The sequence below is a fragment of the Apostichopus japonicus genome, chromosome 19, assembly GCF_037975245.1.
Source record: "Apostichopus japonicus isolate 1M-3 chromosome 19, ASM3797524v1, whole genome shotgun sequence".
NCBI lineage: Eukaryota > Metazoa > Echinodermata > Holothuroidea > Aspidochirotida > Stichopodidae > Apostichopus > Apostichopus japonicus.
The window spans coordinates 14059421-14071754 of record NC_092579.1 but is presented as its reverse complement, the minus strand read 5'-3'; the positions used below and the strand labels follow the sequence as shown (position 1 = coordinate 14071754).

Genomic DNA, 12334 nt, shown 5'->3' with positions numbered 1-12334 from the left:
TGATCCTTTAACTGCACTTCTTTACTGGTGACAAAAATCAACACAAAGAAAAAAAAAGAAGAAACAAGTCCTTATTTCACAGAAATTTTCAAACTTGCAAAATTTAACACATCTTTGCATAATATTTGCATATTTAAGGAAGAGAGCATTTTGTTGATTGGAGACAGGCAGGTAAGGAATGGAGTGAGAACCTAATTAGAAGACATAAGAAATGGTATGCCAGTAGTAATACCTCAGGTATGTCTGTCTGTCAATCTGTCAGTGGTAGTGATGTGTTCAGTGGTTGAGACTGTAATCTCTAGGAATCTGTGGTGCAGATCGGTCGTCTGTTACCGTCTTGCGTAGGTTGAAATTCAGTAGAGGATTTCTGAGGGGATCAGGATTGGTATATATGCAGAGGGTAACATAGCTATTAGGTTATAAGTTGCTGCTTTATTGAACAAAGAGATCGTATTCTGGGTGTTAATTGCCAGTTTTGTACATTGTGCAATGTTTAGTCCATTGTCATGCAAATAGTTGAGTATTAAATGGTTAGTTAAGCTCTCCCTGTTTACTTTTCTTTCTTTGTTAGTCAACACTTTATCATTAAATACCTCTGGAAGATCTGTTGCTATTAAAATGAAAACATATATAGAAACAATTAGCCTTGGCCTGCATGAAGTTAACAGCAGATGCAAGTAAGTCAAATCTAAGTTACATATAAGATTATGGGCGGAAGCTAGCGTCATTCATGAGATCGGTCTTAATATCAGACTTGTAGTAGAAGGTACAACAACTGGAATAGGAGTACAAGTAGAATTGCCCTTGATTTTAATATGGGTATGAGTACAACTAGAATTCCCCTTGGTTGGAGTACTAGAATTTCCCCTTGGTTGGAGTACAACTAGAATTCCCCTTGGTTGGAGTACCAGTATGAGTACAACTAGAATTCCCCTTGGCTTGAGTACCTGTATGAGTACAACTAGAATTCCCCTTGTTTGGAGTACAAGTAGAACTCCCCTTGGTTCGAGTATGGGTATGAGTACAAGCATAATTCCCCTTGGCTTGAGAACCGACATGATAGAGTACAACTAGAATTCCCCTTGCTTTGAGTACCAGTATGAGTACAAGTATAATTCCCCTTGGCTTGAGTACCAGTATGAGTAAAAGTAGAATTCCCTTGGTTTAATACGAGTATGAGTACGGGTATGAGTACAAGTAGAATTCCCTTGGTTTAGTACCAGTATAAGTACAAGTAGAATTCCCTTGGTTTAGTATGGGTATGAGTACAAGTAGAATTCCCTTGGTTTAGTATGGGTATGAGTACAAGTAGAATCCCTTGGTTTAGTACCAGTATGAGTACAAGTAGATTTCCCTTGGTTTAGTACCAGTATGAGTACAAGTAGAATTCCCTTGGTTTAGTACCAGTATGAGTACAAGTAGAATTCCCTTGGTTTAGTACCAGTATGAGTACAAGTAGAATTCCCTTGGTTTAGTAGGGGTATGAGGCTATATTAAAGCATTAGTGTAAGTGTGTAACATATTGCAACACATATCTACACTTCATAACAAACATGCACCTGCTACGACTTAAGTACAGTATAATTACAGGTTAAATATTAGTATAAACACTGACTAGCTTCATGTCTACAAAATATCAAATGATCACACCTTCTTTGGGCAGAGTGGGACCATGTACACATAGAACAATGCAATTCATACTTGAAGGAAACCTTAGTTACTCTGGTGGAGTTTCATAGCTTTGATAACACTTTCAAAACCATATTTTGATTTTGTTAGTTTCTTGTTTAATGATACTTTCAGGATAATATCTGGTTCAGCCCACCATCAGGAAACTAGAAATATTTCTCATAGCTAATTTAGGTTAAAGGAATGATCCTACAATACTAAAGTTACTTCTTCAATATCATGTGCTTTGGATGAACTCTTTTACGCCACGGCGAGATATTAATCTAGTTAGTTTTCTCTCCTAGAATGAATCTCACCGTGTCATTATATACGCTCTCAGGAAACTTCTACCATATTGACTTTCAAGTTATAATAATAATAATAATAAATGAGACATATATAGCGCCAAATCAGTAGACAAAAGCCACTGCTCAAGGCGCTTTACAAAGAAAACAGATTAATTTACAAAAGAACAAGTGAAAAGATGGGTCTTAAGTAGACTTTTGAATGTAGAAAATTTAGAGCATGTTCGAATGTGATCTGGTAAATTGTTCCAGAGATAAGAGCCAGAGTATTCGAAGCTTCTGTAACCATATGTCTTCAAGCGTGGTTTAGGAACAGTTAAATACAATTTGTTGGACGAACGAAATTGTATTCATTTAGCAACAAGCTTTTCATTTTCATTTAGAAATGAATTACCTGAACAAGTATCTAAATCATTTTGAATTGAAGCTAATAAAGCACTCTATTGCATCATGTTTATCAAGATACTTGGCAGAAAATTGTTCATTAGATCAAATCATGAGATGGATTCATTTACAATATTTGTAGTAATTTAATTATGACATCACAGTTATTTAATTATGACATCACAGTAATATATTTATGACATCACAGGATTCACCTGGGATTTCTTATGGGGTGTTTTTGACACTAGGGTGTGTGAGAATATCTGGGGGAGGGGGGCTGGGGGGTTGGTCACTTGGAGAATTTTGTTAAACATCCTAACATCAATCATCCTAGCAACAAATTAGATAAAAATGCTCTGTTAAATAGGCAGAAGAACTTTCTATTGGTTGCTATCATTTAATGATTACAGACAATTTTGCAGATGTCAGATGTTGTTATGGGTTAAATAAAATTGGATTGCAATCATTGCATTTTTTCTTCCTTTTCTGAAGCAGTGAGGCGGTGACTGTTGGTAATATTTTTGGGAGGGGGTCACAAGAAACAGAGAGGCGACCACCTCACCAAGATGAACGCCAGGAGAAACCCTGATACCACATGGAATATAAAAAATGAGATCAACATTTTATAAAAAAAAATGATCCAATGAATCTGGAACATCAGGAAGTCGTCAATTTGTTATAGTTTATGAGCTTGACATAAAGGATGAAATCATCACGTCAAATCATTAACGAAGAATTACAACTTCTTGTAATTTAGAAATAACAACCCTTTTGTACCTGTGCTATTTAGTCAAATTTATAAAAGGAGTGGAATTTCAGGTAGGGACATCGGACATTCGGGTGGGGAGGGGGGGGGGGTGGTAGTTACAGCAATTACTGGCAACATGTTGTAGCTGGAAGCTAATTGTATTAATAGAAACAAGTGGAAGTTGCATCTACAATCCTTTTTCTTGCAACTATAGACATTCACGATAGCAAGACAAGCATTAATTGCATATATTAGTATTAACAATAGCTAGCTATACCACACAAGCATGTACAGTATGTCATTGCTGCATAACAAGAAAGTTGATAAAGTATTAACATAGTATTTTGACTGTAATGATTATTGTCACAATCTTGTGGTGCCATACTTCTCCACTGAATGAACGATACCTGCAGAACACCTGCAGTATATCTGAAGACCTGTAGAATACCAGGATACCTGCAAGACATCTGAATACCTGCAGATTATCTGGATACCTACAGGATATCTGAAATACCTGAAGGATATCTAAATACCTGTAAAATACCAGAAAACTGAAGGATATCTGAATACCTCAGGATATCTGAATACCTGCAGGATCCCTGAATACCTGTAGGACACCTGACTACATGAAGGACACCTGAATATCTGCAGATTATCTGAATACCTGTAGAATACCTGCAGGACATCTGAATACCTGCAGGGTATCTAAATACCTGTGGGATATCTGAACACCTGCAAGACATCTGAATACCTGCAGGATATCTGGATACCTGCAGGATATCTGAATACCTGCAGGATATTTGAATACCTGCAGGATACCCGAATACCTGCAGGATACCTGAATACCTGTAGAATACCAGAAAAACTGCAGGATATCTGAATACCTCAGGATATCTGAATACCTGCAGGATACCAAGAATACCTGCAGGATACTAGAATACCTGCAGGTAACTGAAAACATAATATTTTATTTAAGATCACCAAAATCCCACGTGCAGGAATATTGGATGTAGGCATATAGCCTGATCTGTATACAAAAGTACAGCATTAGGGCCTACATTTATCAAATAAATTCTGATCTACCTTCTGAGTTAACTAAAGAGACCTCTTAGGTAATAACCGATTATTTTGTGAATTTTAACATGGTCTGGTCAAAGTCAAAACCTGACATAAAACACAGTTTTTAAGGTTTCAATTTCAAATGAAACATGCACAGGTTGATTGTGTAGCAACACACTAGTTGTCATGTGACCATTCCAACAATAAATGCACTTTGGAAGGGAAGTATTACCTCCATTTAATGTGAACCATTCTCATAAAACCGACCTAAGATTTATCTTCTCTCGTATGGTTATTATAAACTCTCAATTGGTAATAAAATGTCATAATCCTTCATTTACATCATCAGCCATGCGTAGTATCTTAAAAAAACTGTTTTGATTACATTCTAAACAAAATACTGAAACGAAAAGCAGGGCTATTTCAAATAAGTCCAAAGACCCTGTTATATTTTAGCAGCAATTGGTTTCTAGGAAACAATAGAGTCAGATAGAGTGGATACCAGACTAATGAAGTATAAACAATATGTGTATTACTTTCAGAATATGCCGATAATTATGTGTCACTCGATAAAGGGGCTATCTTTTTCCCTTCGGAAAAAGAGTGTTTTTCTCTCCTTTATTAGCTACAACACACACAAAAACAAACACAAATAAAGATATATGGGACATTACTGTTTAATAGTTTGAATTCACTTTGTGAAATTACTTTGAATTTGTACTATAAAACAAAAATGCTGAATAACAAAAGCACAGTTCTAAAATTGAACTTTTGCCAGTGTTTTGAAAAAAAGTCTAATATTGTTTTGATGGCATTGTTCCATTATGTGCAAATTCTCAGATGCATTTCCAATACTTTACCTTTAATATCAAGACAGACCAATTTTTTTTGCTTTTGGGTTTTTTTTTTTATTGAGAGTTTAAGGTGGCCTGTTATTTGCAATCTTTTGTACCTAAACCTAATATGTATCACTCACTACAAGAACACATACCTGAGCAAACTTAGACAATTCTTATGAAATCCTAGATAGTGGTAGATTTTCAGCCCCCCCCCCCAATTAAAAAAAACCCAAAAATAACAACATCAGTTTTGAGTGACTAGTAAATATATAAAAATTTGTTCTCCATCAAGAAATTCTATATATTTTGTTATTCAATTTTCTTCATTCATAAATGATTACTTGCAGATAGTACACCTTTCTTTCCCTGTAGGATAAACTCACCCTGTGTCTCCAGCATCAAAAGGTTGTTTAGCGCCCCCTTCTGAAGGCGGTGGAGGTGGGGAGTGGGTGGGGGTGCTCGGTTTCTCTAAAGCAGCTTCATTCATGCCAGAGCTGTTCTGCTGTGTCTGTGGTTGTAATAATAAAATGACATTCTGGGTCACGTATGAGACACATTCAATATAGTTGAATAGCATCTACAAGATTATGCTTGTTTTTCAATTTCCTGTTTTTGTTGTTTTTTTTAGAAGAAATACTGCGCAGATTTCACCAGAAGGGAGAGTTACTCACGAGTGATCCTGAGCTAAGCTGGGATCCAGATGATGAGTCGATGGTGGAGGGCAAGGACTGCTGAGATGTGGTAATCAGTAGCCCACCGTGGGTCTGACTAGGCGGTGGTGGGGTACCGGAGAAGAATTTCATGTGGCCCGGACTGTCGTTGACCGAATAGTCGGGACTTGGGTAGTTGTCACCGTTGGTCCGGGCCAGGTTCTCAGAACTGACGCTCATGGCTTTCCTCCCGGGCATGTTCAGAGGGTCCTGACGTTGTTGCTGTTGTTGCTGCTGTTGCTGCTGTTGCTGTAACTGGGGGTTGTGCATATTCGGCTGGGGGTAGGGGACCACAGGAGGAGTGGGAGGTTGCCTGCAAGGGTAAATCAAACAGTGACAAAACTAACATTAGATCCGAAATATGTCATGAAGTTTTCTGTTGAGGGGACTAAGAGGATTGGGTATAATCAGAAGATGGTAATCACATAATTTAAATGTTTATTACATAAAAATGTTAACAAAAGTAGCAGTAATAGTATGAAAGAAAACATTATCACACTGGGAGAGGGAGACTTCATTAGAGGACATTGCTTGTCAGATAAATGGAAAACTCGTGATCCATGACTTTAAATTTTCTTTACGTCATCTTTAAAAGGATGTTCCTGCTGCAAATGTTGATATTTCCAGGACTTTGTTGTCATTTTCTACATTTCTATGTCAGACATAAATCCTGATGTTTTGGAAAAGATCACAGTTTTAAATTTTCGAGATTTTATGAATGACATCATTGACATCATCAGCATGATAATGAAACTAAACCTATCTCGGTTTCCTTGTTTAAGTTGAATCGTTTACTGACAAAGACAACTTTCTCAACTAACATTTGAATACCTTGAATTCAGGTAAAAATAGACGACTATGATACATTCGATATGCATGTATCAAATTTTAAGAAGAAAACATTGAAATCAACGACAAGATTACAAAAGGGAAAGTAGCAGTTATGGAGAATATGCAGTATGATGATATCATAGACACAAGAGTAAGGAAAAGATGAGTCTATCAGAAGAAAGAATTGCTGTCCATTAACTAATCTTAACTAGAGATATTGAAATGAAATCCTCGACTAGCAAAGGTTACGTCTTCCAGATAATTATCATACATAGCCTGTCATGGAATCATACATCCCTGTACAACATGTGCGTGTTGAACAGACTGTTATATCACTTGGCATTTAAGAGTGAAAGGAGAACCGTTACTTAATGGACTTGTTTCAAAGACCTTCATTTATTTGACCTCTCAGAATGATGGCACAAGCAGATAATTCAATCAAAGAAACCGAAATCGATAAAAGACACGTCACAAACTAAAAATAATGCAAACAGTTGTAAACAACGAGAGTGTGATATTGAAACAAAAAGATACAAATGGCCTGAAAGTGAAACAGTTTAGAGGCGGCTCATTGATTCGGTGAGTGAAGCAGAATAGAGAATTTGAAGAACCTACCTTGACAATAAATTGTTCTGAAGTGTGCACTATTCCAAAACAATGGACTTATATAGGCTAATTGATAGTCACATTGACACGTTAATTCTTTCATTTAAGAAAGCACATATTAGTTTTTCTTTTTATTTGACTAGTACTGGAGTTATCAAATAATGCCTTTGAGGTCTGTGCAGCTATTCTTCCATAAATACACTTCAAAGTACTGTTCAGTCACTTTTAATTTGGCAATAGTTTGTAATAGCCTACACCATAAAATAAGCCTATACACTGCATGCATTAACTTATATATATTAACAAAATTACTATTCAGTCACAAATAAGGTCACAATAGTACTACTGTAGTAAGTCACACATATCATGTAAGCATATACTGCATTAGCCTACATCACACAAAATTTGCACACATCATGTAAGCATATACTGCATTAGCCTACATCACAATTCACACACATTATGTAATCATATACTGTGTTAGCCTTCATCACAGTTCACACACATCACGAAAGCATACACGGCATTACGTTACACCACAAGTCCCACATATCATGTAAGCATATACTGCATAGCCTACATCACAAGTCACACATATCATGTAAGCATATACTGCATAGCCTACATCACAGTTCACACATATCATGAATGCATACACACTGTGTTAGCCTATACAACCGTGACAATTCACACACATCACGAAAGCATACACGGCATTAGTCTACACCACAATTCACACATCATGTAAGCATATACTGCATAGCATACATCAGAAGTCACACATATCATGTAAGCATACACTGCATTAGCCTAAATCGCAGTTCACACACATCATGTAAGCATACAGGTATACTGCATTAGCCTACATCACAATTCACACATATCATGTAAGCATATACTGCATTGCCTACATCACAAGTCACACATATCATGTAAGCATACACTGCATTAGCCTACATCACAGTTCACACACATCACAGTTCACGCACACATCATGTAAGCATATACTGCATAGCCTACGTCACAAGTCACACATATCATGTAAGCATATACTGCATTGGCCTACACCACAGATATACGTATCACATACACTTAGCCTAAACCACTCATCACAAGGATCATGTTGGTAGACAACTCATTCACATAGCTACACTACTAATAACATAAATCGCCAGATACAGTCAAAATTCAGAGTTCCTTCGTCAAATGGAGGTAGAACATTGCCATCATGTAAAGGTTTTCTTCAAAAAACTTGCACAACAATCATAATTCCAAATGGTAAAGAACAAGTTTATAATGAAGATGAATCTGTATCCTCCTCAGATTCAACACTCTTGAGAATTTCATACGAGCGATTTACTACTCACATTGAACCATTGGAATGAGAAATTCCATTCTCTAATTGTTGGGTGAAAGAAATTGGAAACCAGCCATTCTTTTTGGTTCTGTAGTTATGACCGAAATACCAGCCGTTGTTGTGAGGTCCAATAAGTGCAACTATGTCCCCCTGAAAGCAAATGATGCGGTAGAGATCAAAGAAAATTAGCAAAAGATGACACATCCATTCTAATTTATTTCTGTAACTAAAATAGAGGAGCTTGTTTTTGAAATATTTGTCATGAGGGAGAATTCCATTTTCAAAATCAGTTTAGTTTTAATAAGCCAAGTTGCAAACTAAGTTTTGTTCGATTTGCTGTATCTTTAAAACAACAAGCGGATGGCCTTTTTCAGATGAGACAAAACTCAACATTTTGTTTTGGAAACACCGCAGTTCGTTTACGGACTGTTAACACTGGGGTGGGGTGGGGGGGGGAATGAAACTGTAACCTTTTCTCAATGACTTAATGATTAAGTGAAAATGTTAGTTCTGATTTATATGCAGTACTTTGTACAGAATGGTGGGAGTCTAACAGTACCTCTTGGAAGTTCAACTGGGTCTCTCCAGCTGCTATGTGGTTGTACAAGCACCTGACTTTGGGAACTTGCTTCTCGTCCCCTGACTCCGAAGAATGTCTCTGCATTTGGGGTCTGAACTTTGAACCTGGGGAGAACGAAATTGAAACTTGCAAGTAAAGTAAAATTTCAAGTTAGTGTTTCGCTTTAGGAAAACGATGGGCCCAATGTTTAAGTGAAGCCCTAGGGGGTGGGGTGGGATGGGCTGATGGGGCCATATTTCTAACACAAAACTCACTAGACATAGATGAGAGCCTGTCAATATTAAGTTGGTTTATAACATCTTATAACGCTAAGTGAACTTTTCCTACTGTAGAGATTTTGTTGTAGCTTTGTGTTGCATCTGAGGAACTGACTCATCTGTCTGTATATATATATATATATATATTTATATATATATATATTTATATATATAATTGAAAACCTAATGAGAAGGAAAATCCAGAACAGTGAAAAAACTTCCGGGATTCGACCCCGGGCCTCCCGCTTTGGACACCCTAACCAACTAGGCTATGGACGCTGATTGTATGTCCAGAGGCTCGAAACCGGTAAGGAAGGTCGTATATATATATATATATACCTGGACTATTGTGCATGACAGATTTTGAGTATTTTAGACCCCCTGCTGCCTTTCCTCTGTTGGGTAAGGTTGCACTCATGTACCCCATCTGGGGGGCTTGATTCATAGGGTCCATCTTCATCATCTGATTTGGTTCTGGAGGGGGTTCGGTCATCGGTGGCTGAGATACAGGTGGGACGTACTGGGAGGGGGGCGGTGTTGCCTCTACTTCCACCGATAGAGGGCGATCCAATTCCTGGCTGGCTAAACTAACTGGTCTCGACTGTGAAAACAGAAGGGAGAGAGTTAGTTTCAAGTTTGAATACGAGCACAAGATTGCCTGATAATCAGACAACCCTTCCATATGACAGATTATTAAATTGAATTTAATAGATATTCTAAAGATAATAATATTGGTCATCTCTAACTAATCTCTTATTTACTTTTAGTCTTAAGAATGTATATCACAAAACTAAAAACTGTAAGATACTTTGGTAGTTTGGTCTCAAACAGAAGGAAAAATGAATAATTTGTCATGCTAATTATGGGCAAAGTGATAAGATTTCGACACTTTCACAGTTGTACGACAGAGAACTGTCAATTGATCTGATTCTGAAATCTAATTAACAGTAAATTTATTCCCTTGGTGATATTATTTTCATTAATAAACATGATGCGGATTGGCTAGATATATACTTTGTCTCAAAGATAATGAAACAGAATTTTAATTGCTAATATTGTTGTGGGTATGGTGTAAGCTTTCATCACTGGGAAAGTTTAAAGACACTGAGCTGTCAATTCTCCTTTGAAAACTAATTAAATTAATTCTTAATCCCTTGATGATATGTCATGAATAAATATATTTGTTCTTTTGGACCGGCATATTTTTAAGGACCATGTCATCAAAGAACACCTTTCCATTTGGGACAATGGTTATATTTTTTATGAAAGCTACTGCCCTATTATTTCTCTGTTTTATATTAACCTATATTGTGAACTCTTTTGAAAGTTATCATCATGAATAACCATGATTTGTTGCTCCAATTCCGTATAATCTTACAAAACTTGCTTCAAAGATGAGGAAGACAGGAGTGTTTGGACATTTCTGTTTGGAATAGGTGTTTTAAAGGAGTTTAATAAAGCTGTTGACATTGTCTCATGCACAACAGCGTACAAACAACCTAAGTTTTTTATGATAAGGTGTGTTTTAAAGTTCCTCTACACCAAACTCCAGACAGATTTTTGCATTAACTTTTTTAATATTCTTTTTTATGGTATTCAATAACAGACTTGTCCAGTTTTTTTCAAATATTGTATGCTGAAGTTAAAAATTGTGTCATTTTATAAATTTTCATTTAAATGTATTTGTACTGCTATGACAGGTGTTCTAGCAATGAAATATTGAAAAACCTTGTGAAAAAACCTTGTCTTATATATCAGTGACATGCACAGGGTCGAAAGCTTGGTAGAAGGGGGGGGGGGGAGAATTTGGGTGGGGGGATTTGTAAATTCTCCCTGCAGATTTAAGCAGGGGCTTCCTAGGTCCAGAGATCCACACCCTGATGGCTTTAATGGTACCATACCATAATTTGAGTAACATACGTCAGCTGAAAATATTAATGGTCCGGTGCTTTATCTGCACCCAACTTTTTTTTTATAATTGGCTGTTGAAGACTACAAAATAAAACTACTGATGGTGTAGAAAAGAGAGGACTGGTGTTGACTGAAGGACTTTCACAGGTGAAATAGAAAGGAACATGGGCAATTCCTGGTAACCTATGGACCTCTAGACCGAGAAATGAAACCACCATCTCCAGGAGTTGACAGTTGATTCATTTTCATGCATTGACACAATGGTTGATAACATCACAATGGACATGTGAGTAACAAAGATCAGATGACATGCTGAAGTAACCAAGAACAGTAAATGAACAATGATAGTGGTGACCCAGAGTCCAGAAAGGAGAATGATGCAGAAAGGGATGTGGGGGGCAAACGGAAAGGACTAAAGCCAGATCAAACAAGGAGAGAAAGGTTAGAAGTTATCGATGAAAAAAACAAGCTTTCAAAACGAACAAAACCTTTGAATGAGCGAAAAACATTCACCAGAAATACCAAGGTGTACTGATAGGATCAGATTTTTGGCACACGTTGGGGTAAACCATGAATACCACCTCAGTAGAAAAAGAGGATATATTCGATCACTGACAAAATGGCTGCAGGTGTAGGTAAGCATGCGTTGACTGGTTTTAACTATATTTCCACATTTGTTAAAGGGAACATCTAGGTACACCTTCAGATGTGTTGATTTGTTGTGAATTCTACCAATGGTTTAAAACCAAAGTATAGCATACTCTATTTTACGTTAAGGTCAAGAATGGTTTGGCTGCCACGGAGATATACTGTCACTTTTATGAAAGAATACTACACTATAAAGACAACAAATTGTCCAACTATAATCAATTGTCTTTAATACGAAACTATTTTTGAAATGTTGTCAGGAAAACTAAGTCTAAAAGGCATGTCAAATATAAAAGGAATTATTAAAAGCATCTGGACTCTAAACTCTCCCTGATTCAGGTTTAGGTCAATGATGAACCGACCAATGATTTCAAGCTGTGCTTAACATGTGGAAATAATCATTTCTTGCTATTAATAGGAATTATATTGGC

General features: G+C 36.8%; 1 protein-coding gene across 3 annotated transcripts in view; it reads right to left on the bottom strand.

Moving 5' to 3' along the window:
• LOC139960648 (BAR/IMD domain-containing adapter protein 2-like) overlaps positions 1 to 12334 on the bottom strand; it is an 86103-nt gene that overhangs the window by 4651 nt on the left and 69118 nt on the right. For 2 of the 3 annotated variants that reach the window (XM_071959186.1, XM_071959189.1), the window contains 6 exons: positions 9684 to 9945; positions 9067 to 9191; positions 8518 to 8657; positions 5675 to 6026; positions 5387 to 5511; positions 233 to 367 (listed from right to left, as the gene is read on the bottom strand). In XM_071959186.1, coding sequence (XP_071815287.1) covers positions 277 to 367; positions 5387 to 5511; positions 5675 to 6026; positions 8518 to 8657; positions 9067 to 9191; positions 9684 to 9945 — 1095 coding nt within the window. In that variant the 3' untranslated portion in view covers positions 233 to 276. The remainder of the gene's footprint in view (positions 1 to 232; positions 368 to 5386; positions 5512 to 5674; positions 6027 to 8517; positions 8658 to 9066; positions 9192 to 9683; positions 9946 to 12334) is intronic. The other variant, XM_071959188.1, reaches the window with a different exon arrangement.